The sequence below is a fragment of the Limanda limanda genome, chromosome 2 (assembly GCF_963576545.1).
Source record: "Limanda limanda chromosome 2, fLimLim1.1, whole genome shotgun sequence".
Taxonomy (NCBI): domain Eukaryota; kingdom Metazoa; phylum Chordata; class Actinopteri; order Pleuronectiformes; family Pleuronectidae; genus Limanda; species Limanda limanda.
In genome coordinates, this window is record NC_083637.1 from 29489451 (window position 1) to 29517396 (window position 27946).

The 27946-nt window shown below is 41.3% G+C and overlaps 2 protein-coding genes across 2 annotated transcripts; one reads left to right on the top strand and one right to left on the bottom strand.

Annotated features, from left to right (window-relative positions):
- Window positions 1-247: 247 nt before the first annotated feature.
- slkb (STE20-like kinase b) lies at window positions 248-20356 on the bottom strand. Its single transcript, XM_061094074.1, has 18 exons — window positions 19684-20356; window positions 18093-18257; window positions 15463-15511; window positions 15049-15198; window positions 12284-12356; window positions 11948-12142; window positions 11640-11721; window positions 10565-10696; window positions 9524-10276; window positions 9272-9402; window positions 8838-8961; window positions 6730-6909; window positions 4909-5038; window positions 3922-4046; window positions 3540-3731; window positions 3263-3388; window positions 3055-3168; window positions 248-2282 (listed from the first exon to the last, which is right to left on the bottom strand). Exons 1-18 carry the CDS (start codon window positions 19831-19833, stop codon window positions 2136-2138), a joined length of 3018 nt encoding a protein of 1005 aa, XP_060950057.1. The 5' UTR covers window positions 19834-20356; the 3' UTR covers window positions 248-2135.
- A 371-nt stretch (window positions 20357-20727) lies between these two features.
- stn1 (STN1 subunit of CST complex) lies at window positions 20728-26564 on the top strand. Its single transcript, XM_061093522.1, has 9 exons — window positions 20728-21127; window positions 21471-21566; window positions 22601-22678; window positions 23627-23800; window positions 24203-24314; window positions 25112-25262; window positions 25629-25751; window positions 25849-25921; window positions 26154-26564. Exons 1-9 carry the CDS (start codon window positions 20986-20988, stop codon window positions 26309-26311), a joined length of 1107 nt encoding a protein of 368 aa, XP_060949505.1. The 5' UTR covers window positions 20728-20985; the 3' UTR covers window positions 26312-26564.
- The last annotated feature ends 1382 nt before the right edge of the window (window positions 26565-27946 follow it).

The following is a 27946-nucleotide window of genomic DNA, read 5'->3' on the forward strand; positions in this document are numbered from 1 at the left end:
ATAAAGCTTTAAAGCTCAGAGTTGTACTTGGGAAATCAGGGATTATGTATGATCTTGAATTTGTCTGATTGTATTGAGGGGTATTATTCAATGAGGTGACACCTTTTTTGTGTGGGACTTTTACAGCGGACTCTCTTTTTCTTATTGCATAGGACATTTCACATCAAATCAAAGACTAAACACAAGTGTAGTAGAGAGGAAACAGTTTATTTACAGCAAAATGAAAATCTACATTACATAGGCATTCTTAAAACTATACACTTATTTAAAAAATGCAAAATGATTTTGATATGGATCCTGTTTTTTTTTTTGCTGTCAAAATTCAGAATTCAATCAATTTAATCAACCTGGACATGGATGGACATTTTGCAGTTATATTTGTAAGCTGCAAACCTCTAACGATTAATTAGGGTTAATTAAACTGTAGCACACTGTGTGTAAGTGTGTGTGTGTGTGTGTGTGTGTGTGTGTTGGGGGGGGGGGGTCATATAAATAGCTTTTGAGAAAGTTTTGCAAAAGGTGCACAGCACTCCATTATGTTTTTGCACATAACTTCTCAGTTATTAAATACATGTGACACACATTAAAGCCAATCCTAAAGAAAATGAGATGATGAACTGAACCCATCGGTGGTCAAGATGGCCTAAACCAGTCAGGTCCATTTTTTTTGCATCAACTGCATCAAATATTACACAGTGTTAGCATCAGTCATGATCCTTCACCCTACAATAAAAAAACATTTGCCAAAGGCTCACGCTCTGTTCTTGTACTGTGTGTTTGAAAACTGCTGAATGAAACAATTCTGAAGTTGTTCATTTTCTATACAAAAACAAGAGTTACACAGTATATCCATCTCCACGTATTAAGGCTATTAGCTAGCATGTCATTGAAAACAGTATTATCATTACAATACAGATAAGAAACAAAAGCCTACCCATAATACACCTGGTAGCAAAATATATCATGAAGAGGCATATGAAAAAAAGTAAAGTACAACCAGAGGACGCAGCATCCTCTGTCACTGCAGCTCAGGTTACTTTTGTTGACAAGCTGAACTGAAAGCTGGTTGTGGTTTGAATTATCTTGGTGAGTTTCATGACTCTTGGGCCTCAAAATGCTTTAAATTCTACAGAGTGGATGAATGAAAGTTTGCATTTGTTATTCATCCCTGAAGAACTTACTCCTATGGATACACAACTTTTGCTCGATAACAATAAAGTGGTGTCACCTGAAAAATAAAGCAAAGAAAGCAGACCAGCAAACAGGTGCATAAATGCTTGTTCGACAGCCACCGCTGGGATTTCCTTTGAGTCCAATTAACAGTGATTCTTTGTCTCTGCATGTAAACAGTGTTCATCACATGCTACTCAGTAACTAATGGTTTACTGCTTGTTGCCAAACAGTCGCCTCAAGTCTGACATGCTTGAAACAGGAAGGCATTCTGAAGAAAAAAACCTGAAAGAAGGAAAATGTTCCTACATTTTGCATTGAAAAACAAATAATACAGACGACTAATGTATCACAACCTACCACTGACACAAACAGATAGGCATGATTTCATAAAAATATACTGTAGCCTCGTTCCTTCGATATGATTGATATTAAAAATGTGCTCCGTCCTATTCATCAGAAATACATTCTAGTTAATGAATCAATCACAAATGATAAAGTTGCTATTTCATATTTAACCAGCTTGAGTGGCATGAAAATCCTTTCCTTAGTGCAAAAATCTAAATGAGAGAATAATTGCTCAGCAAATAATGATCAGAATTTCTTGGATTTAAAAGCCAAAAACATCAAATTCTACAGGCACTGGATTTGTTACAGAAAATAAAGTTCATTCACAAAGAAGGTCGGAGAGAGAGCGACTTCACCTTCACTTAACTTCGAGGCATCGACTCAAACACTAAATCTGTTCATAATTCTCCTTCACATGACAGTAACAGTATGAAAATATGACAGAAATGAAGAGTCTCACAGAGCAGAGCTGTCGACTGAGGAGCTACATCCAGACACAGAAAACTATTTACACCCTTACACCCAAGGGCAAGGCAGCACAGGTTCAGTCTTTACCGTCTTCACAAGCGTGTGTGCTAATGTCCGTGTGTAGGCTGTGCGTAGGTTTTTTGTTGTTATTAGAAACCAGTGGAGTGGACGCTGGGGATGGGGTAGAATTTGGAGATGCGGCTCTGGTTGGAAGGATTAAGGCACTCGGACTCTCCGCTCATCTTAAAGAACACTTCCTGTTCCTGCATCTTCCTGGCAAACTCTTCCTCCAGGGCCTGCAGGACACACAAGAACACACTTCAGTCTTCAGCGTTACAGCCCGTCTGTCCCCCTGCATACCTGAAGTCAACATGTGTCTCATGTCCTTCAGACAGAGGAGAGGCTCACAAGTCTCTGGTCACTCTCAGAGAGTTATGGTGATATACTGTATATATGTATATATACTGTAATATACTTGTAGTGAATATGCTATGTCAATAATAATCCCTATAAATGAAGATACAGCTTAAGTTTGTGCCAAATGGAAAAAGGCAGAATTTCTTACTTTAATAAAAACAAGAAGAGGTATTAGGAAGGAATGGTATCTGATATTAACATAATTTATAACTTAATTTAATGGAAATTGATGAAGAAATCATTCAAGGTCAAGAATGATTTACAGACATGGTTGCAAAGTGTGAAGCTCCAATTTAAAATTTTTTCAGAATCTGAGCATCATTTCCTCTATCAAAGATGAGAAGTTTTCATCTGCGTTTGGTTGTCAATTTATTATTTAGCAGGATTGCGCAAAAGACTTGAAGTATTACCACAAAACTGGAAGGATGCATAATAGGTCTGGAAATAGATTTTGTGTAGATCTGGTTTCATATTAGGATCGCTGTTATTGCTTTAGTGATGCATAAACATAATACTAGAGGCAAAGGAAATACTAATAATATTATTTTGGTCAAGATTAACCAACTGCAAGATCAGATAGTAGTCAGGTTTAGTTAGAGGATACAGAATACACACAAATATATATATAATTTGGGTGCAATAGATCTTCACCTTCTTCCTGGGTCGTAGTTTCTCCCTCCACTCCTTCAGCTCCAGGCTGTGCTCCTCATCCAGCTCCTTCAGTTTCTGGGTCTCATGTTCGATAAGCAGGTGGCACTTCTCATTCTGAAACACAGGGAGATGAGGTTTAAACATTTTGTTTATGTTACAATGAATTTGATTTTCAAGGTGACATTTTGTGTTTCTGTTTAATCTCTACCTGCAGTTGCTGAAGCTCTCGGATGTTGGCCTCACACTGCAGCTGCAGGTCTCTCATCTGGTTTTCGTGTTTCTGTTGCTGGTGGAGCCTCTCGTTCTTATGCCTCTTCTCCTCCTGAGTTGCAAACTGAACGATAGAAACACAGGTCAACTTAGCTGAATGTTGTTTAAAGAAATATGATCTGACCCTCAATTCTCCATATATTTCATTCACCACAGGACAAAAGAAAATAGGTTCAAATGAATTTCTACCACTGCATTCTACACGGCTCAGGTACCTGTTTGACCTTCTCCCGCTCCTGCTCAAGGGTGACAGCAGCTCCGGTGATACGAAGGCTCTTTTTAAACATGGCCATGCGGGTCTTGGCCTCGCTGCGCTGAATCTTGGGCAGTCTGGTTCTCTCCTGCGTCTGCTTGTTCTTCAACTCCTCGATTAGACGCATGTTGTAGCGCTGCATCTGTTCCATCTCCTGCAAAAAGCACACATAAACACACAGATGGATGTGAGAGATGTAGAGAGCTGTAAGAGCAACCTTTATTTGTATACATCTTTGACAGAAGCAACAGCTAAAGGGAATTCTGAAGATGAAAGAAGGATCAGAGAAGCTGTAACCATATAAAAGAGTGACAGTAAGGCCAGAGTCTCAAACAGGCTTGTACCTTCTCATGTCTCTTCAGCAGCTGGTGTCTCTGCATAAAGTACTGGTCCTTGAGCTGCTGCTTGAACAACTGGTGTTTTTCCTGCAGATGGCGCTCTTCCAGCTCCCACATAGCAGCCTCCCTTGCTGTATGCAAACACATGAGTGAAGAAAGGACAAAGCTTAATGACTGCACAGAAGATCCAGGTTTACAGGTATATGGGAGGGTTTATATCTCTTCAACACACTAAGAGCATTCAGATTTACTACAGGTCTGTTGAGAGAGATTTCCAAGATGGAGCCCGGGGCACAAAACCACATTTGTGGGCTGGAGTTGCCTCATTAGAAGGAAACTGCCAGATCCTTGTGTAAACAAACATCATCTTAACTAATGCGGTCTCAAATCTCAGAATTTCTGTTCCCAGTAAAAGCTCTTTAAAACATTCTTAAAGCAGAGCTACATCCTCTCATGACTTGGTTCACAAAGTATTTATGAGAAGTTTCTGACATATTATCCACAGGATCCTTTCTGAGCCAGTGCTAACTGCTAACGTGCTGCTGTCTCACAGGGCTGATGTAATAACGTTCAATGCTTTAAACATGTTGAAATAAATGGATAGATTTGGGACTGAAAAAAATTAAATGGATTTACAAATAATGCTAGCATCAACCGGTTTGAAATTAGAAATTAAAATGATTGTGATGAAGTAAACCCCGCCCATAGCCAGACCACAATGTAAGTGAAATAAAAATTAACAAAGCTGTTTGATCCTAAGTCTTTTGTTTGAGTGAACGATCATAAAAATGGAGACGCCATATCTCAAGCTAAGTTTTGGTTGAATATTAACAAATGACCTAATACAACACAAAGACTTAAAGACCATACGATTAAGGGAAAATACCCAAAGAAGGAACACTTCTTTGACAGTAACAAGGTTTTTACCGACATGACCTGAACATAGCATCACCTGACGCTGCACAGTAAACATGGTTGGATATAACTGTTTACCTCGGAGCAGCTGCTGCTTGTGGTTGAGGCATTCTCTCTCGATGGTGGCGAGCTCGTGTTTGTGTTGCTGGATTATCTTCTTCAGAGCGCTGTCCAGATCCTGCTGCTGCTTCTGAAGAAACTCCTGTTCCTGGACCGAGGATGATACAGATTATAAACTAAAGGTTACGACCACATAGACACAGGTGACCCAAGGTGACAACAGTAGTATCTAGAACACATAGAGAACCTGAACCCTCCATCCAAAACAAGAAGTGAAATGAATCACTGATTAGTGAGGCACCTCTGTAATGGCAGGAAGCGTCTTTGCTGTATCCAGAGAACAGGCTTTAGGAGGCCGGCTGAGTGTGGCAGTCCCTGTGTTCCAGTGTGTTTGCCGATCTACAGGCTCTTTGCCAATTTTACCTCAGGTTAAACACGGCTTGGGCCGATGAACCAGACAGCTACAAACTGGCAGCCACCACTGTTGCACCTGCTTGTCAGTCACATTAATCAAGCCTACTTGGCTCAGCTCCCCAAAAGGAACCTTTAAATGTCTACAGAGAACATTCCACAAAATATTTTGCTCTTCAACCTGTAAAACTTTTTCCAAGGAGCATCACCCCCTCCTGGTACTGCTCTGTTGCATTAGAGAACAAAATGTTAAATTAGTTAGAATGTTCACCATTTCATTTTCTGCAGCACCTAGGTATGACCAAAATAGAATTCTGTTGATTGCACAAAACTACAGCGTGGCTTTGATCCTTTTGTATTTACGGATTATTGTGTTTCTCATAGAAAAGCAGGGCACCAGGCCTACTAGCAATATTTATTTTAATAACAACAACAAAGAGCCATTACAGCTAAGGTTGGTAATTATGGAAAAGCTAGCAAGAGTCAGAGCAATACACCCACCAACATATAAATTGTGTCTGCAGTGGGAATGGATACAATCCCTATTCACTTCTGGGTCAAATGACTCAGCAGCAGACACAGGTTTTAATTGGCTCAGATCGGCAGTAAAGGAAATGAGACACCCGGGTGAACATATTCATTTGGCAGGGCAGCCAGGTGGGAGAGAGCCTCGGTTTTTTTTATTTTATTGATGGCTATCAGGTCAAGAAAAGGACTTAAACATAGAAGATAGAATGTTTAAAACTGAAATAACTTATAATTCGCATTAGGGCATAATTCTATGCTAGCGGGGGGGGGGGGGGTGCACAAGAAATACTGAAAGGACTGAATCATTACATAGGCCACTCCTTCATATACACATTTTACTAACACCCCAAAACCACACACATTCTGACCTGTGGTGGGCACTGCACACTCAGGTAAGAAGGTGGAAGGAAATAGTCAGCAACAAAAATTGCATCAAACTATAAACAAAATGAAAAACAAAAGAAATGTAGAGGAAACAAAGCTCAAAATCCACCGCAATCCGAGCCCTCGTTACCTCCTCTGGCGATGCTTGGATTACATCTTCCTTAAAATGTTTCATGATAGCATTTGTCACACGCTTTGGAGAGAGTCCCACTTCCTGTTTGCCCTGTGTCAGGGCAACAATGGGCAATGAGATGGAAATAAAATGAGACACACGCTGTGGATAGATTAGCACTGGATGAGAAAATAAATGAGATGTGGCAGCAGAGACTGATTTAGTTCCTGCATGGCTAAAGAGAGGTTATGTAAACACTCATATGACAGATCAGAGAGGCGTGTGTATGTCTAAGTATCAACGCAACCTGCTATAGAAAGGAGCCGTTGAGGCTCTCGTTCTGGGCAGGTAAAAGAAGTTAGAGGGAGACAAAGTTAGCAGAGTTATGCGATCTTCATGCTTACCTCTTTCTTGCGGTTTTTCAGCATGTTCTGGTACTTTGACAGCTCTTTGTCCTGCTCAGCTTTGATGCGTTTGGCCTCGTCCCGGAGTCGGGTGGTGTGCTCCTGCTCCAGCCTCTCGATCGTCTGCTTCTGCTGCCGCTCCAGATTCTCCACCTCCTGGTCATACTGACGCTTCTTGCTCTGATGGACACAGAGGGTCACAGAATGTCAATGAAATTTGTCAGTGGCTGTGAACAAAGATTACATTTGTTCCAGGGACTTTTTGAAGGACATGTGGACGTGAAAGACGTCGGATCCACAAATTCATCATGGTTCCACATTTCAGAAAATCTGAATTGAAGGATGTAATATGTACAACATCAGTGGGTAGCCAAATAACTAAATCTATATTACATAAACAGCTACATGGGTGACTCATAGAAAAGTAAATCTTTTCAAAGAAATATGAAGCAATTCGAATAAGGCCAAACTGATACTGCGTGAATTGAACATTAATTGTCTGTTTTTCCCATTAATTATCGAGACAGATTTTTTGACACTTCTCATGATAACATCAGAAATCTTTAACTTGGTGTTTGTTTTGCCCCTTTGCTGCATAGTGCAGTGTAAAGGGAGATTTGCTGCGCAATTTGAGGCATGCTCTCTCACACTATTGTGCTACCACCTGCTCTCGCCATGGTCCACATCGTTTTACCTGTCTACGTAGACTGTTTTGATAATTAGAGCATGTGTTTAGGGGAAAAATGAGTCAGTGTGCTCCTGTAAGACTTGTGCAAAACCCTCAGTACATCTGGCCCTTCAGAATTTCTACATATCACAAAAGTCTGGATCTCTACGCAAAAAGAAACAGAATAGTGGTCAGATGAGTCATAATGATTTACACTTTGCCCACATCTGGGGGAGATGGTTTGCAGAAGGTCAAAGTAAAACTTGACTTGACAACCACAGAGTCAGTCTGTGTTTTAAAACATGTCCAGGAGCTTGCAGCCACATGGTCCACAGCAGTTTTCTCAAGGTGTTTCCAAATTTCCTCATTATGTCAATGCAACTTTAACAGAGGTGGTTGGAGAGAAAACTACTAAACAAACTCTGAAAAATAATGAATTTAATGGAGTGTTTGGATTGAAGACTGCCAAACTCATTTTCAACTATCACCTTTTGAAGGTTGATTCAGAATAGATGCAACATCAATTCACTGAGGTGCTCTCTTGGCTCCAAAAGGCTGTATATTTCTTATCATATATCGATTACTCACAACAGACATACTGATAAGCCTTGTTGTATTTTTGTTTTAATTATCTGACTTTTCCTTAAATCCTTTTAGATTGGGATCAGAAAAAAAAAGAGTAACATATTTTCTGCTAGGGCAACTAGCCAGACCCTTGAGTTTCAGATGATTTTTATTTTAAAGGAGGTGATCCAAACCGTTTTTTTATGAACATGTATGAAGAATTTGTGGTTCAATAATTCCTTAAAATAGCTGTCTCAATTTGAAGACTTGGTTTTGAGGTTAGAGGAAATAATTGTTATGTCAATGTTACTTAATGTTCAACATCCATACTAATATATTTCAGTGTAAAAACAGTATTTAAATCTAAAACAATGTCCATCCACACAAGTTTTTTTTAACTCTGCACAAATCTGTCTGTCCATATTAACATACCTAAATACGCACATCACGTGATAATTTGCATACAGTGGGCATATGTGCATGCTTGTGTTAACAGGAAGCAGATTATCTGCAGTCAGTTGCTGTAACAGAAAATACTATGAACAAGAAACGACAATGATGAAAAGGAAAAGCAGGGATTTATTTTCTTGGACCGACAAAGAGGTGGAACTCTTACTAACAGTGGAAACTACATAATTTCGAAATGTCTCGGTTTAGCTCTCCTTGACCAAAAGAGATTTAAAACAACCATGTGGCCAGCAGCATTTCCAATTCCTTCGGTTTTAGGTACTTGAAAATTACAGAGCAGTGTGGACAGCAGATGTAAATGTAGCAATATATGTATATGATACATATTAGCAGTGGAGCACGTAATATAGAGTATTACCTGGAACTGAGACTGCCCCCCACCTTTAAATGAAAAAATGAACTGACTTACTGTGGTCTCCTGTTCGAAGCGGCGGTAGATGTGTTCTTTTTGCTGCTGCAGTTTGTTGCTGAGCTGCTGCTGAGCCCTCTGCTCCTCCTTCTGCAAGAGGCGCAGCTCTCTCAGCTCCTGGCGCCTGCACAGGTGCAGGAGGAAGCGAAGCAAGCAAAGAAAGAAAGAAAAAGGAAGAAAACATGGTAATGGTTAGTTTGTTTTTTAACTGAAAGGAGGTCACCATGGTGAACAGGGATCACCCCTTTAATGGAGAGCTTTGCTGAGTTCTGAAATATAGCTGTGGAGCACTCTGCAATGAAGTACAATTAGATAATAAAGATTCAGAGAGCCTAACTCCACACTGGTAGCTTGTGCACTGAGGAACTTATTTCCATAGTATTTGGATGAAATTGGTGCACAGTCTGTGCATATAAATGAAGGCAGGTGAATACCTGAGGAATCTCATCTCCTCGTTCTTGGTGTCATTATCAGTGATGATCTTTGATGTCGTCACGCTCACTTCCACTCCATCCACAATAAATTTGCGAGTTTTCTTCAGTGTCTTCTTCTGACGCTTGGTGTCCTGGAATAAAAAGGATTTACATATATGTATCATCAACTCTGAAAATCTGTCATTATACAGGTTCAGGTCAACCATTTGCAGACTGAATGTATCACACTGGAGTGCATCCTGTGTATGTTACCTGTATGGAAACAGATCCAGGCTCTTTTGTTTTGGACAGAAAGCTTGAGATAGACAGATTCAGGTCTATGCTGCTGTTATCTGCAGCGGAGCCACTCCCTGAGTCTGAATCTCTCTCTTTGTCATCCTTAGCTTTGTCTGGAACTTTCTTCTCATCTTCTGCATTTATTTTATCCATGTCTGTGGGTTTCTCTTCATTCTCTACTTTGGGGACATCTAGCTCTGGTAGCGTCAATGACACCTTAAGATGTTTGTATCGGTCCTCCCCTTCCTCAGCTGGTGTGTTTGATTCCTCCAAAACAGCTGTCTTTTCCTCCTGAGGACCCTCGGTGACCTCTGACCTCTCTGGAGTGGCAGGAACCTCAGCTGTGTCCACTTCCTTTTCATCATCACCAGCGATCTCCATCTGCTGCATTTCTTTAACAGGTGCCTCTGGTTCAGTCTCTTTATCTGGTGAGGAAACATCGTCTCCTGCCTCTAAAAGCTTTTCTTCAACAGGTTTCTGTTCTAGCTCTCCATCCACAGCTGGAATGTTGGATGCCTCCCTGGTTTGCTCTGGTGCTGCAGGGTCAGCAGCCTCCTCCACAAAGCTAGTGTCTACCACATGGTTGGCCACAATGACATCTGTGGGTGTTGGCAAGGGTAGAACTGGTTCAACCTTCTCCGGGACAGATTCCAAGACGGACGGAGAGAGGGGGATCTTCTCATCCTCTGAGCTTGCAACACTGACATCAGATTGGGCACGTTTGTGGCCCTGAGACAAACAACAGGTACAGAATGTTAGATTTTGTATATTAAATCACTCTTAATTCCTATATGTCCTGTTTCTAGTAAACAAATAAAAAAACTAATTCAGCAGGAACCAGTTTTACAGCTAGAATTAAATTACTGTCTCCAACTTTTTTTTAATGATGAATTAAATATATTTGGATTTCGGACTGTTAGCCAGATGCAACAAGCAATAATAATAGAGGATAAGGATGATAAGATGTGCAAAACAAAATGCTGACATTTAAGCAGTGCAAACATGACGTTAACCCACCCGATGTGCTTCTGTTTCTTCCTCCTCTTCTTCTTCTTTGTGTTCTTCAATCTCCTCTGTGACCTCCGCCTTCGCCTCAGCTATGATCTCCCTCAGCGGTTTGCTGTCATTCGTGGTCGCCAAAAACGAATGCTGTGAAAAGGACAAAGAAATTAACACGGTCATAAATCAAGGTTTAATTAAAATATCAGCACCTGAGGCAAACACTTCAGCTGCTGCAGTAGATTCACTTTAACACAGTTGGCAGCAAAGTTTCACAGCCAGCCGAAAACTAATCCCACAGATTTTGAGATATAAACGCTCACAGTGCAACAAGCTGCGCCTATTTCCACTACACAAGACACGATAAAGTAAATCCAACAAAGACACAAAGAACAACACAGGCTGAATCTTTCAATCTTTCTTTCCGGCATCCTCCTGTTACGGAATCTCTCTTGGAGACTTTCGGTTTCATTGCACTTCACAATAAATAAAAAAAACAAACAGATCAGTAAACCTTTATGCAAAGTTAGATTAGATTACAAAAACAACGCGTTTCTTCTCAACCTCACCTTCATCGGCTTTGAAATCTGCTGCACATACTCTATTGCAGGCCTGAGAATATGGAGCTTCTTTGATATCAAAACCTTCATTGGTGGCAGACCACTATTTTGTATTTTCACGCCCATCTAGTCTTCCTCAGCGCAGGTAAATCCTTTTGTTGTAGGGCCTGTGTCTGTGAACGGATGCGTCCTTTCTGCCTCTCTGGAAGTAAGTGGCTCTGACTTGGCCGAGCACCTTAAACCCTATGGAAAAAGAAAATCCTGCCCTGCTGACGTCAGCTCCAGCACAAAGGGATGAGTGTCAGTCCTGCCAGGACACATGGTTCAGTGCCTGACATAGTCCTGACACTGGGCAAGTAAACAGATGTCACCTAGGACTCTGCTACTCAAACTCTGACTGGCAGGTGGTACGCGGGTATGGGATGGGGAACAGGGATTATCACTTAAGGGGCTTGGGGGAACTGGTAGAGAGTGAAAGGGGGTTTCAGAGCACGAGAATTATAATTCTGTGTAAATGTTAAAGAGTGAGGTACCTGTAGAAGTTGTGGTGCGTTCCACCTGTTGTCCACATTCTTGTCCAGGCACCGCTTCAGGAAATCACTAAATTCTGGGGTCCTAAAAGATGGAAGTAGCAAAAACAGTCTTGAATATGGTTATTTTGGTCAAGCACATTTAAAATCATTTATTTCTCTTCCCCTTCAAGAATCTCTGTGTGACTTAAGTGTCTTGAAAAGTGGGAAAAGCTAAAGCAAATATAAAAGAAGTAGAAACAATAGAATTGTGCAATACTAATCTCATCCTTGTCTCTAACTCGACGACAAAGCTTGACGCTGTGACTCACCAGCGTGACGGCTGCATCAAAGTAGGAGGATCTGCCTTGGCTATTTTCAGCAGGACTCTCATGGGGTTCATCTCGTGATTGGGCGGCTCAATCTGAGCTAGCTCAATCAAGGTGACCCCGAGGGACCAGATATCGGCCTTGTAGTCGTATGGACGGTCCTTGGACGTCTCGCACATCACCACCTCGGGGGCCATCCTGGAAGGAGAGTCATTGAAATGAGATGAAGAGATTACAGATGTTTATGTTTGGGCAAAAGAAAAACTTAAGGTGAGTAATAGTGTAGTTGTGCAAAAAAGAATGACTATTAAATAGTAGTTTGATTTATTTTCCACCCACCAGTAAGGCGTTCCAATGAAAGAGTCTCTCCTCTGCAGCGTTTTGGTGTTTCTGGCAGACACACCAAAGTCAGCTGGAAGACATGTGATTGAGCAGAAATAAGTCACATTTTCCAAATGTAACCACAAAACAAACATCTTAAGTGAAAAAATTAACCTCTGAGCAGCACAATAACTAATCTTATGAGTGCATTAAATGAACACAAGAGCAAAATAGCCTAAGCAACCATATGCTGCTGTAACAGCGCTGTAACATTTGCATGATGACATCATGCCCTGTTTGAATGGTGTGTGTGTGAGAGAGACAGCACCTGTGTGTTATGTCACAGGACAAAATGCTTGCTGTGTATTTTTTTTAATGAGCCTGTTCCATGACTCACACCCCTGTACGTAAGCTACATTACTGAATCTGCTGCTTACGTGTGTTTGTGCACACACTGAGCAGCAGGACACAACAATTGCTTTTTATGCAGTAATTCTTGAGCAATAAAAACATCATTCAAAACTCTATTTTAAAGATGTATGGAATGCAGCACACGCTGCACGTTGAATTTCAACCCTACACTGTGCATTCTTCCATCACATGCACAGATAAAGGCCAATTTATGCTTGAGCGTATTTTGTAAAACGGATAGATAAGACCGCCCTATCCGTCGTGAAACGCCCTCTCCAAGTGCTTCAGACAGCTTTTCGTACACGTCTGATTTTTCTAACTGTCCGTGTTGTGTCGGAGAGCCCGCGGTCAGCTCTTGGCTGTGATTGGTCCGCGAACGACATCATTTCCGTATGTCGTCATTGCCGTACGACGTCATTTCTGTTCGACGTAATTTCCGGACCTGTAACTTCCTGATTCACAATAAACACATACACAACTACGATTCTACGATTAATGTGACGTGTGTGTTAAGCCAGGGGAGTTGTCCGGCTGACGGTGGCTCGTTCGAGCACTGACGACATGTGTGCACGGTCACAGACGGTTAGAACGAGCTTTCAAAACGGCGCTAGCCTAGCGGGGTGGCAACCATGCTAACTGCGGTGGTAACAGTGCATAATACCGTCAGGTTAGAAGCAAACACTGGGTAGTAGTTACTGTCGGGAGTCCCTGCTGACTGTGTGTGGAAGCTGAGGTTGAAGCTAGCTGGGAGGGGAGCTAGCTAGCTCTGTGTAGCCTCAAGCAGATTCAAGCTGTGGAATCAGCAACACAGTTCGGAAACAAGACCGGGGAACCGCTGCGCTAAGAAACGATAACATCAGCATCTTGACCCGCTGGGTGTCACTTTATTTAGTTCTGTTAGTTGCCATGGTTCAGTGTGTGGGAGGCAGGCTGACAGAGAAATATAAACACAAGTGGACTTCTTCTTCCGATAATTGGGGTAGGCTTCTCTGAGTTCGTCTTCCGTTGCGCCACCTATGGGTTTGGCGGTGAATTTTATTCGACGTACAGTGGTCGGAGAAGTAAAAATCAAAAAGACTCTTCGTCTCCCGCTGAGCCCTCTCCGAGAAACGGATACGTAGAAGTATATAAGAGCCTTAATTCCCAGCATCCTGCACACTACAGCAGGGCTATTGAGGCCTGCTGTAGTGAGCAGGACTAGTCAGGTAAGTTTCCATGATATTACTGGGGAAAATATATTAGCATACTGATTGAGGATTGTTCATCTGTTCATCTAGCCTATTTCCATTCATTTATCCATCAATTGTAAAATAAGTTTACAGACGATTCCAATTGTTTGGCTAACTATTTATATCTCTGGCATTGCATTAGTGTTTTTTTACAAACTTTTTTCTCATCTCATTCTACAGAACAATGCCACGTGCACTCTCTCATGTGTGGAGACATTTCACCTCATCCAATGTAGAAGGAAAGGCTGTGTACATTTGCAAATACTGTGCAAAGACCTATGTTAAGAATGACACAACGATGCAGAAGCATATAGTCAAGTGCCCAAAGTTTCCTCAGGGCTCAAATCAGCCTATGACAAAACAAAATGTTGATATTTATGTCTGTATATGACAAGGTAAATACAGTTAGTATAAATTACCCGCAACATTTCCAGTTTATTCCAGTTAATTCCCGTATATTCCCGTTTATTCCCGTTAATTCCCGTATATTCCCGTTAATTCCCATGGAAAGTTTCCAACTTTGAATATTCCCGGAATTTTGCAACCCTAATTATGAGAAAGAGCAGCACAAGGAACAATTTACACAAAGTCTCTCTTGTGACTGTTTGACATGCATTTAGCGTAATATCACAAGAGGGATCATGTGAACTTGTAAGCTTCTTTCATTAGAGTGGCAAAAAAAATACTGTGGGAAACTTCATAACAGCATCGCTGTTTTTCTCCTCTATATGATATCACATGATACCTCAACTCAGATGTTTTCATCAGTCAAGATAAGTGAATGTAATGCTTTGTTGTGAATGGAGGATTTCATTGTACATTTCTTGTTGGCAGCAGTTCAGTAATGAGGAAACATGATGAAAGTACATGGAGACTATGGCTAAAGGCGCACAGCCAACATAACTGAGGTATGAACTCATTTACGATTTTCCCTTCTTGAAATAAGAGAAATTACGCAACTCAAAAAGGAAAATAAAATTCTTGTAAGGCCAAAAAGTTGAGCAGAGTCTTTGATTTTTATGAATGTTTACTCAGATCACAGTTTTTCCTCATAGCCTACAACGATACTCATGCTCTTGCTTTAATGCTTGGAAAAACAATTTGTTTTCTGGTGTGAACAGTGAGATCTAGCTGTGACCTTACCCAGCTTGACATCGCCGGCAAGTGTGAGGAGGATGTTCCCGGCCTTCAGGTCCCTGTGAATGATATTATTGTCGTGGAGGTAGACGAGGGCCTGCAGAGTCTGCTTACACACCACCCTGATCTGAGGCTCTGTCAGGGGTCTCTCCAGTTCTGCAGGAGGGGACGAGGTTCAGAAAAACACATGCTTAGCATTCCTTACTCTGGAAAACACTTATGCAACCTTATCATCCGTGCTAATCAGGGCTAAGTTACATTCATTGTATTGATGAAAGAGGAATGTGTCGGTCGACTAGAGTCACAGCCCTATTGATGTATTAAATTAGCCTTTTTTAACTTTGCTGTTTAGTCCTGCTCTCTGAACAGCTTCCTTTTTGATCTAGTAACCTGTATTTAAAGAGGAAATTGCTGACTCACCGAGCATGACAGCATCCACAGCCCCTCCTGCACAGAACTCGATGAGGATCTGCCAACAAGATGGAAAAAAAGGATCAGAGCTGTGTGATTTTCCAACATTTGTGAATGGATATTTATTTATGTAAAAAGTGGGTGTAAGACAGTGTATGTTGAATGTTTGATATTCAGAGACCAGCTTTGCGACAAACAGCATTTTGAACGGAGGTGAGTGCTGGCCATTCAAACCAATACACAGGCTGGCACTAGTGGCTTCTGAACTCTATTGTGATGTGCTGGAAGTTTCTCAGATTGAGAGAGAAAGCTCAGTCAGTGTATATATTGTGCTGGAACATTCAGTAAATATTTAGAGTGCAAAACTACTGACTTGACTGAGGCAATTTGAGAATGAACCTCCACTGCATGAATGAAACACTCTGAGCCCTTAAAGGCATTTAGGAGCTTTCCATATGGCTGCTGACGTAAGAGGATTGGCCCAGTTGGGGTCACATTGTGGAAAGGGTTTCACACAGCTGCTGGGTAGCTTGCTAGCTGCATTGCCAGACCTTAGGGCCTTACTCTGTAAATAGGATTAGAGTATCTACGAAGTATGATTATTAAAGGGAGTATGGAAAAGCTTCTGGAGCAGGGTGTTTTTCTTGAGCTTAAACATGAAGTTAATACTACTATTACTATTAAGGAACTAATTGTGGTTGATTCATTGGTTAAGACATTTTGCTATTGTAGTAGGATCAATCTGTATTTTAAATGACAACAGCTTACTTCCTGAAAAAACACTAGCTCCAACCTTCACCAAGGACCAATAGCATTCCACAATTCAGTTGAGCTTTTCAAGACTGTTCCACTTCCAACAACAAAGCCTTTACAAGACATACAATGCCTCGAGTCTCAGAACAGTCTTGGCTATTCAGCACGCAAACCATTCTAGTGTTTCTCTGTAGGCGTGCTGTTGTTTTAGTGGCTCTGCTGTTGTACAATGGCCCCCACAGTGGTTTATCTGAGCGGCAGCTGGCAGAGAGGAACCATAGGCCAGGGTAGCTTTCCTTCTGGCTTTGTTTATTTGACACACACAAATACCAGAATGAGTATGCACCCACATATTTTCTAATCCATTCATATGGCACAGCGAGGGAGGATGTGAGACTGCATGATCTCACCTACAAGTTCAAGGCCCAGAAAGGACGTAAATACCAGCGACATCACAGTAACAAATTCATGAAACTGAAACTGCAGTGGGAAGCAGCGGTCAGTGGGTGAATTTAACCTGCAGTTGTAAAGTAAGTGCCCTCCCAGACTCTCAGGGTATTATGTGGAATAAGGGCTTGCATCTTCAGGAGGAAATGTCCTGGATACTCTCTCCTCTTTGCACGAACAGGTGCCACACGGGCCAAAGATAAAAATCAACAGACAGCCTCATCAGGCTGGGACCATTGTTCAGAGGACAATGGAGAGGAAAAGGGCAGAGCAAGCAATGAAACGCACTGATATTACATACTCAGGTAACTAGGGGTGTTTACAATGACCTGACTGTCTTATTGGATCTGTGTGTTGACACACATGAGCATGAAAACCGGACCCAAATGTGCAGACTTTCTCCAGAGATTACCTTTCACATATGGAGGATGCAGCAAGAGATTCTCTACTCAGACAGATTCACGACTAAACAACAATCTCTGGAGAGGTGAGGGGTGGCGCAGCATGCAGAGGCAGGACGAAACAGTAAACAATTCCACTGCTGAGATCACATGTTTTTGTTTACAGCACATCAACAATGGCTTCGGCCCTTATAACTATAAGCTTGTAAATATTGTTGTCTTTCCAAGCTGACATCTTAATTAAAGTACTCTACTTGTATGATACCTCTTTTCCATCCTGAGGTCTTTGTATAATTTTTGTCTTGTGTCTGTCACATGTTAGAAACATCATTAATGCGCCCATTGTAAATCCTCCGGAGAATCTCCTGCTGTTTTCTCACACGGATTCAAACATTATCCAGAGATACCAGAGAAGGGGGTGGTAGGTGAAACTCTGGAGAAAGTCAACAGCAACTGACACAGACTTTTGCATTTTCTTGACAACCACTCATCCAATCAGCTTCAAACTTTTTGGGTGTAACGCTGAGTAATAACGGAAGAGCAGTGTTGACTTAGATTTGTGGACAAGGGGTTCTTCATAGACAAAAGATTATCAAATATACATGTATTTGTTTGGATAAAGTATCAGTGAAAAACAAAGAGCATATCAAAATTTGCTCTTATCATAAATAGATGGATTATAAACTGGTATGATGATTAACAGCTCTGAAAGATGCATCTTGTGTGAACTTTGGCCTTTGATAACATATCACTGAAAGAAACTTTCACAAGACTGCAAAAGTCTTGCACTGACAGTAAAGTGATGCAAGTTTAAATGCGTTATAACAACTGCAGCAGTGATACTTCTGTGATTTATAGAGCATGATTACTATGGAGGGCAATCATTAACTGCTAAAATGTTTTTATTGATTGTTTTAAAAAGTAGTTCTGCTGAATCAAACTTCTGTATTGGGGTCGATATTTCTACCCTGCTCTGAAGGAAATACAGAGGAAACACTACTGACACTCTGCCTCCAGAGAGCTCTTCCCAGTACTCACCCAGAGTTTGCTGTCAAAATAGAAAGCATCAAGCAGTTTGACAATGTTCTGGTGGTCACAGGAGGCCAGGATTTCGATCTCCACCATGTAGTCCTCCAACTCCTCCTCGGTCTTTGTGTCAATAACTTTGGCTGCAGCTAGGATGCCGGTCAGTTTGTTCTGAGCCTGTGGGATGAGAATGTTATTAGAGAGCTGCATGGCCAAAGAACTGCTCGGATACGTCTTGCTGGTGTCGTACTGAGATCAAGTTCAGAATACCTGTGCTTGTTCTCATTTACTGCTCTGGAGGAATAAACATAATCCATGAGACTCACAAATGCCAATCTTGGTTTCTGTTAGAATTTGAAATGGTCTTGACCTCAGCCCTGCGACAGACACTCAGTCATTAAAGGATCTAAAAACAACAAATAATACTTGGCTTTACCGCCCGTCCCAGTAAGTCAGCAGAGACATGAGACGTGTCTCGTTACAGGGGAAATTTCTCCTATTTGTTTTGGCCACACTGCAGGCAGGATGTGCTCAATGAAGTTGCTGCTGCGATATGGGATGCAGCCCTTTCCTGGTGACCTGCCTGAGTTCTGTGGTCATTTAACAAAGACTGTACAATCTTCTCCTTGGTTCTAATGCTGACAGCTGAGTCTCTCCTGCTGAAGCATCAGGGGTGTATTACAACTGGAACAACACAAACACCAGGCATAGTACAGTAGAAACATAACACTACAGTTTACTATTCGTGCCCCTCTCGCCCTGCAGTTTGACTCTGGAGTGCGACAGCCAGTCGCACAAACACACTTTTTCCCTTCACGTGAGCCTTGCAGAGGAATGCTGTGAAACTGACCACCTCTGACTAAATCACTGAGCACCATGATTAGGCTTAATTTAAGCATCACACAAAGTAACACTGGAATGAAATCTTGAGTAAGTCCAGCTATTTGAATGCATCCAAAAATAGCCTTTGGCAAGAAAGACGGAATTAGATCACATACACAGGTTTTATTAGCCACAGACTTCCTGGTATTGGACGTGAGGAGCCCTCCTGTGTGACATTTACTGGCACTCATGCAAATGAGGCTCCTGACGTCACCTTTACATACATTAGGGTCAAACCAACACACTGCACCAATAAAATGATGACAAGGGGGTTGCTTTGACACTTGGTTTGCTTTTTGGACAGGGGAATTGTTTGGCTTGCTTCTTTGCCTGTTTGGCTTGCTTGGCTTGCTTCCTTTGCCTAAACTCCACAAATAAACATCTGTATACATGTGTAACTTTGCTTTGTGAAGACATGGGCAGATCTGATGGCATTTAGTCGTGTGTCACGTGTGAACAAGCCTCAGGAGATCACAAACATGTTGGATATCTGTGGAGTGGGAGCTCAGGATATGTCACCAGCTCTGCCACCAGCAGGGCTGGGGCTCTGGTTTGAAGATGGTGGGAGGGTCACACTGCTGGCACGTTGTGTCAGACATCAGGAAGAGCAGAGAGGATGTAGAACAGTCAGGTTATGAAAACACAAGCCTCCCACAACATCACCCCCAGAGGAGAGGCTGTTGTTGTCTACAAACAGCAGCTCCGATGGGACTTCACATACCTTGAACACTTTCCCGAAGGCTCCGTCTCCCAGTTCGCCGATGATGTTCCAGACCTCCTCTGGGTTTTCATCTCTGCGCACATGCTCGTACTGTTTCTTCTTCTTCTCGGCCCCCAATTTGAAGATTTTACGGAAATTAAAAAATGACATACTGAGTCCTGGGTCATTCAGTTACAAAGTTCAGAGAGGAATTCGCTTGAAAAACGTGTCGGTGTCCTTGAAAGTGTGACTGTAGCAGCACAACAGAACCACACATGAGTGTTCGGGGCAGTAGGGATGAACACCTAGCTTAGCCTTTGACAGTTGTGTCCAGTCCACAGGAAAGAAACGCTCTTCCGCGATTGTTAAACGCTGAAATAATAATAAAAGTGTCAACCTGGACGTGTCCCATCATCTGAAATCCAATTTAAACAGGGCTTTAGTTGAACATTAAGTACTGGGAGTAGCTCGTCGTTGTTCCAGCTCCTGACGACCCACTGGCCCGACAACCCCCTGGGCTCTTTCCTGAAGAAACAGCAGGAGATGAGTGAGCTTTCCTTCCTCTCAGTTGTAGTCCAGGCAGCAGGTCAGTAGTTCCCTCTCGGGTGAGGCCGGGTCCAGTTTCTCGGTGTCTCCAAATCCACTCACACAGAATAAACACTCATATTCTGGTGCTGCGGGACTGGTTCGTTAATCTAGCGGATTTAGTGTCGGTGCGCGTTCACGCGAGCGCGCGGCAGCGGCTCTTTCTCTCAGCGCCCCTCGTGCTGAGCGTGCTGAGACAGTGAGCGCGGTCACGTCGGTGCTCGGCTGCTCTCTGCTGCCCCCCTCTGTCCGGGTGACTCAACACACCCACAGACTGTACATAAGGAACACAACGCCCATTTCAAGTATTCACGAAAACATGGCGGCGTATTTTCACGAAGAAAAACAAGCCTCTTGTTGTGCACTACGTGTTTTCCGTAGTGTTATTGCGTCCACTGGCCAGCGTCGCCTCTGTGAACGCAGCAGTCTGGTTTCTTTGTGTTCCTGAAACTGCATTTCCCACAATGCAGTGCGGGACATGAACGCGCCAGAGACAGGGGAAAATGCTTTTTGAATAATTTAGTTGTTATCATGCTCTTCTCCAACTTTCGCACACATCTCATTGCATCACAGAGCTAACCTTAACTAATAACTAGTTAACAGCAGTTTAACTCGCGTCACTTGACAGACTTCTTCTCAAAACACCGCAGCTAGCTTACTCTCTCCCTGCAGATAGCTAGCCCGACGCACAGTCTATAGAGGAAACATGGAAAACAGGTCCAGTATTTGACTTTAGAGATGGAAAAGTTGCAGGCAGCTGCGGTGGAGGCAGCGGAAGAGCTGCCCTCCATGCTGTGGGGGCTGGACCCGATGTTTTCTGCCTTCTGCAGGCTGTATGTCAGAGACATCCTGCACATGCCTGAGTCCATCCAGGTGCCAGGTAACAACACCTGCCTCCAGGAGACTCACACATATCACACACTCGCAGTCTTTACTCTTCAATCTCTACAAGTAACACTTCAGATCAGATTGTTCAACTCAACATTAATGACAATAATATGAGGTCAACTTATAACTTTGAACTTAGCTTTGATATCTATCAATGTTAACCAGTTAGCTACCTGGCACGTCTATACTTTTCTGCTTTGGTTTCATTTTGAATCAATATCATCACTGTACGTTGTTGCAACTTTAACTGTGAGTTTGACTTGATTTTCGAAGATCTCTCTAGATGACATGTGCATGAGTGACTCCTGAATTGATGGTTTTGACGTGTGTTCTAGGTATTTACTTCTATAACTCGCATCCAGTCTACAAAGTTGATGTACTTGGGACAGTAGTTTACAGGAGAGAAAGAGACGACTTCTTCTCTTATGGAGGTAATGCTGATATTTCAACAACTAGTCTACTTTTAAACTGTGTGTGTATTCTAACGTGTTGCAGAAAAACTAGTTTAGCAATGTCCTACATATGAAATCTGTCTGAGTGTTTGCGACCCACATAACAGTGTCAGCATCCTCTCCTTGAATATATCAGCTTTATGGCAATTTGAGTGTAAAGAGCAGAATAATAATTCACTATACTATAATCATTTGTAACAATGTCTGTGCACTATAAACCGTTATGTGCGATCAATTTACTGTACATATTCTGAAACATAATATATTTCTTTACACTGTATATACCGGTTTAATCACATTTATATATTTTTTTCTTTATATTGTTCTATATTTATATTTCTTTATACTCCTTCACCCAAGTACTGCATGCTTCTTATGTGTTGTCTTCTGCTGCTGTAACATTACACATTTCCCCATTGCAGGACTAATAAAGGACTTCTTATCTTATCTAATCTTATAAGGCTCTCTAGAATTGTCAGGGTTGCCGGGATGGTGATTGGCAAGCCAACCACTTTTCAATAAATTTGACAATGCTGTTCCCTGGAAGGCTAAAGTCATAATTGCAGGCATCTCCCACCCACTTTACTCAGAATTCAAGCTGCTCCCATCTGGCCGTCAATTCAGAGCCCCAAGGGCCAGCTCTAACATACATAAGAAGTCCTTTATTTCCTATGCCATGCAGGCATTGAATACAGAATCAGGGAATCTTATAATGTAATTTTTATACTGTTATCTTATGATATCATGTTATTTATATAATTTACCCGCTGCTACCTGTTCATTTGCACTACTGTTATCCATGTGGTATGTTGTGTGTGTATTTTATATACTTTTATTGTATTTTTTACGAGAAGACAAATATATTCAGTCTAATCTAATATGTGTTTGATTCCATTTCACCAACTGACACACATGCTCTCTGTTTTATAGTAGCCTAAAAGTAAACAAATAACTTTGGTCTCAAAAGCAAGACAGTCCTTGTCAGGATTGGTTACCTTTCCTTCTATTCACAGTGGATGATGGGACTGGTGTTATAAACTGCATGTGCTGGAAGAGTGACCTGTTGAAAGAAGAGCAGGATCCTGGTAAATGTGAGTCTGCACATGGTAACAGATCTGTGTTAATGCGGTTTATGTTCACCATAGCATTGGACACCTGCCGTAGCAGAAGAACACTGAGTTTGCCAAATCACTATTCACTGAAGATCATCTCCTTTTAGGTTGGGCCATATTATTACATATGAATTAGTTTGTGTTAGGGTTGTGGCATCCTCTTCGCTGATGATGCAAATAATACACATATCATGTAAGTATCAGCAACTGTAGTTTTACAATATGTTACAGTTTTTTGACCCAAATGTTCAGTGCCAGACATTTAGGGACATCTAGTGGCAGATTTTCATACTACAACCACTGAAAACCTCCCCTCCTTCCAAGCGTGCAGGAGAACCCACTGTGGCCTTAAAGTAATATAAAAACATGGTAATCCCTCTCGAGAGCCAGTGTTTGGTTTGTCTCTTCTTGGCTACTGCAGAAACAATAAGCATTTTGCCATTTGTAGCCTGTTTTAATAAAACAATAAGCTAAGAGTGGTTAAAAGCTTCTCCTTTCTTTTTATATATTGAGAAGGGCAGCTTTTATGTCGCGGACCTTTATCGAAAATTTAGTTTTTTGGATAGATTAACTATTAATTGTGGAATCTCTATCAGTCTGTTGTCTCTGTATCTTGATTTTCTCACCTCCTACTCATCTGATCAACTTTAAACTTAGCGGGTAGAAAGCTGATGACCCACAGAAGTGCAGTGTCCACTGTGAAGCTTTTTTGTTGAGCGTTTCTTCTGAAAATCAACAGAGAGAGATTCTACAATTTATTTAGACTGTAAACCTCACATGCTTTAACCATGGTAACCGTGTTTTGACATAATAAAAAGTCACGCTCCAGCTTGATGGGCACTGCATTAGTATATTCAGTGTCATTACTATGTATTTATTAACTGAAACAAACCACACTAATATTCTGTATTATTCTGTCATATCTAGCTGGGGGAAGGCATAGTGATGCAGTTCAGGAAGGCTTCAATCCAGTCGCTGAGCTGAAGAAGCTGAGACAGGCCCAACAGAACCGCAGCAGCCTGGAGATTGGAGAGCTGCTCCGAGTCAGAGGACCGGTCAAGACCTCAAGACAGCAGAGAGAAATCATGGCCTCCACCTTCTGTGAGTGAAGAGGACTGCCCTCAGACTCCTTGTTTCATCTGCAGGGCACAGTAGCCGCTTGATATTGAAATTCACCCTCCACGTACATTTCCTGAATAATCAGCCAGCTCCATTAAAAAAATATAAGAATAACCCAAAGAAATGTCCTAAAGCACCAATATCTGGTTATTAACCAGAGACTGTTTAAATGCTCAGACAAGCACATGCATTAGTTCACACAGTCCTCTACCCACACACACTTGTGCCTCACAATGTCATTCTTCACCGTGGCATGCTGTCTCATTTCAGATGGCCTACAAGTCTTTTTCATACACATGTACACAGCCACACATAGCACACACACGATAGCTCTATCCTCTGCTCATTCATCATGTGAGTATCTGTGTCCATGTGTGTTCCCAGATAAAGTGAATGACCCAGTAATGACAGCACAGATAACGTGGATGATGGAGGTTCCTCAGCTATACAGACAGTTCTATGACAAACCACTCCAGCTGCAACATAATGCTACTGGGTACGAACATCCATCTCTTAATGCACATTACAACACAGTGAGAGCCCTGGTGGAGATCTCCAACGATCGTATCCAGTGTTTTGCCCGAAATATTTTCTTACCACCTGACACAGCATTAAGTTTTGTTTGTTACAACATGTAAACTCTTGAAACAAATGAAAGATTTATTCTTTTCTGTTGATTCCAGCTGATTGGTACTCTCTGATTGTTAATCTCTACCTATTCAGTTCTGTAAGAAACTGATCTGTATGATCTACACATGTACATGACACAGTCATAGTGGCCTCGTAGACTGTGTACAGCATCAGGTCTTTTTTTGTGAATGTAGCAGCACAAGTTAACATTACACACGTCTTTGACATATAGTGTCATGGCCATTATAATGTTTAATGCACTGGTATATAACAGAACCAACTTTTGCATAAATTTAACTTAATGAACATACTGTAGATCAAATATTCACTTTTAACTCAGTTTAGGCTTCCACCAAACCTTGTTTTAAATACATAGTTCTTTTGTTACTATAAGCTCTACAGCATTATAAAGCTAGTCACTAACCTTTGTCTGTCTCCTGTTTGGTGGTGATCAGGGTGTGTGCTGCACGTTTTACAACCATTGCATTGAAAACTGTTGGATGTTGATGAGAGCAGGAAAGACAGTGACAGAAAGATTGTTAAATGCCTCGAGGAGAACTGTGGATTCTTTCATATTACACTAACTGATTTGATCAAATGAGTGCATAGCTTTAAACATTAGTATAATTTATTTAAAGACCTCATATTGTGATTGTTTTACAGGTCCTCGACCATCAGTCCCCTCAACAAGGCAAAAAATATCATTCTGGATTTCTTTAAGCAGCAGCCGGTGAGCAGGTTCAGGCCCTATGATGTCCAGGACCTCCTGCAGCCTCTCATCTCCTGCCAGCCTCAAACAACATCTGCTGACCAGGTATGTCAGAATAACATTGTAACCATTTCTTTTAGAACTGATGTGTTTTAAAGGGATGGAATGAATCAAATGAATCAGAGTTCTTTAATGAGAATGGATAGAGGACTAAATAAATCTTTAAAAAAAGATTTTACTTCCTGCAACAATGTTAAATTTATTCTTAAACACTGTTGCAGTTATTGAACATTCTGCAAAATTGCTATCATTTTAAATCTGTTTGCAAGGCAACATGCGTTTTTTACGATATGGAATCCGAAAAGATTTTTTTAATGGATCCAAAACTATGTAAGTATGCATCTGTTTAACATACAAGTCTCTTAGTATTAATGCTGTTCTTTTGTGTCCTGTCCCTCTGTGTTTGCTCAGGAGCCTGTAGCAAGTCCGTCTGGCTACCAGCAGATACGACAGCTTCTGAAGGAAACCCTGGAAATTTTGCAGAAAGAGGGCATCATATACCGCAAGGTCAAGTCTCAGGATGAACTCTATCATGTAAGAAGCAGATATCCTTTCTACCTATTTCATTGGGTTATTATTGTGATGCTTTATTAGGGATATATATCTGACTAATGCTGTTGCTCCTCACTAGGTGACTGCACAGGATAATGATCTACTCATAGCTGTAAAAGACATCATCAGGGAAGACTCGAGGAGAGAGAAGTGTAAGAACATTCTTGTGTTCTTAATTAAGTTGGAAACTTTTGACTAGTATATCACCGACTATAGTTTTAGGTTCCACTGTGTGTCAGTCTTCTCTATGGCAGCATTTTGAGTCGAAATAGGGAACACTGAAAAATGGAACACCATAAATTAGCCTCCAGGTAATGTTTTAATAGTTTGCATAACTATATACTGTAGCTGTGTGTTGACAGTTGTTTCCTCCTCTGCCTGTAGATGCAGAGAAGGGCTGCCACATCCTGCACATCCTGTCAGCAGTCAGGCAGAGGTACAGCCTCAACGTGAACAAAGTGGCACTGGAGCTGGTCCTCAAAACACTCGAGTCCAACAGTGACATTGTCAGCACCAGTGAAAACCATTACACTGCGTTTTAACATAAGAACAGTGGGTTGGGGACCCCCTATTACAGACACAATATTTGTAACATGGCTTATTGCTCCACAATGTGAGCGACCAATATGAGTAAACCATATGATTTGTATTTTTGTGTTCATCATGAGCCTTAGTAGAGCTCAACATTTGGTCTATTTCATATTACTGCTTTTATTTAATGTAAGTGTGCCAAGTTTACATGCAAAATTAGGTATAAATCATTTGATAGACCTGGAAAGTCTAAGAAAATGAACTTCAGGGAAGTTATATACATATGTAAATAAATGTTAATAAAAAAAAAACGCACTCTGTTTGTATACCTCTGCAAACCAGTGCAGTTCACGTCTGCATTTTTTCCAGATTCTTATAAGGTCACGTGACCTTTGACCACTGACATTGAATTTGTTATACCTTCGTCCACCAAAATCAAATCAATGTGTTTTTGAGAGATCTCGTTCACAAGCATACGACAGACGAATGGATGTACAACCTGAAAATATAATGCCCTTGGCCAATGGCTGTCCCTGGCACGGAGGTATAAAAATGCAGCTCATGTGTGGCTGTAACCTTCTCAAGTGCCCCGGGGCTAAAAAAGGCAGCTGTTCCCTCCACTGGTCATCATGAGCAACATACATAACCCATTAGCCCCATGTCATATCTGCCCCTAATCATCTGATCACTATCTTCCTCATTTAAAAGGGTTATAAGCACATTGGATGCTATTACACCAATTGCACCAATATGCCATTTCTGAATATTGTTATAATGGTTAATTCAGAACATAATACCCAGTATTTTCATGTGTAACACAATTGTAAGAGCTCAATTCTGCCATGTTGACAGTTCATGTACCACAAGATAAACAGGGATATAGCAATTTTTTTATATGCATAGGTGTATATACTTTATAGGCTTCATATGTTTACATTGAGACACACAGAAAAACATAATTTCATATCACCCTGACAAAATAGCGTAGTGTTTGACTGTTAAGAATTTGTTAAGATCCTAGATTTGCTGTGTAGTATTAAATCAAATTTGGTATGTGTAACATAAGCACAAAACCGAACTGAGGACACTCCCAAAACTAGAGGTTTGATAAAGGGAACATTTTTAATACAGGGCTTTGGTGTCAGGTATTAAGAGACGACCCAGCTTAATGCCATTATATCAGTTATTATCATATTGCCAGGGCTGGATTAACCTGTTATGAGGCCTGAGGGGCAAAAGCCATAGATATATTAAGCTGCCTGTGCAAGTAGGTTCAATTCAAATTTGTTCAGGAATACACAACATGAAAGTATACTATCTACTGACATTCAAAAACAGACTTTAAGACTAAAGGACCCTAGCGTGGTGGCTCCTCAAAAGAGGATAGTCAACGTTGATTCAGCAGAGCATGATTTATTCTGATTTACCTACCTCAAAAGCACTGGACTTTACATTTTACCATAATACAAATGACCTGGGTAATGCTTATACTCTTTTTAATTTGAATGTCATGGCAGTTATCATAGGCAAACTAAACTTCAAGAGTAAAGCGTAAACTGTCCTTAATGTGCACTTTCAAATGCAAAGCAGGAATGACCTGAAAAACCATTTTCCATTAGATTCTATCATAGTCAATTAATACATGT

Excerpts from the sequence above, each read along its gene's own strand:
- slkb (XM_061094074.1), bottom strand. The coding sequence starts at position 19,833 with ATGTCATTTTTTAATTTCCGTAAAATCTTCAAATTGGGGGCCGAGAAG. Across the intron at positions 9,403-9,523 it reads CTGGATCTGTTTCCATACAG|GACACCAAGCGTCAGAAGAA; the intron begins GTAACATACACA and ends TTTTTATTCCAG. Across the intron at positions 3,169-3,262 it reads GAGAGCTTCAGCAACTGCAG|AATGAGAAGTGCCACCTGCT; the intron begins GTAGAGATTAAA and ends CCTGTGTTTCAG.
- stn1 (XM_061093522.1), top strand. The coding sequence starts at position 20,986 with ATGGAAAAGTTGCAGGCAGCTGCGGTGGAGGCAGCGGAAGAGCTGCCC. Across the intron at positions 21,128-21,470 it reads TGAGTCCATCCAGGTGCCAG|GTATTTACTTCTATAACTCG; the intron begins GTAACAACACCT and ends CGTGTGTTCTAG. Across the intron at positions 25,922-26,153 it reads AGACTCGAGGAGAGAGAAGT|ATGCAGAGAAGGGCTGCCAC; the intron begins GTAAGAACATTC and ends CTCTGCCTGTAG.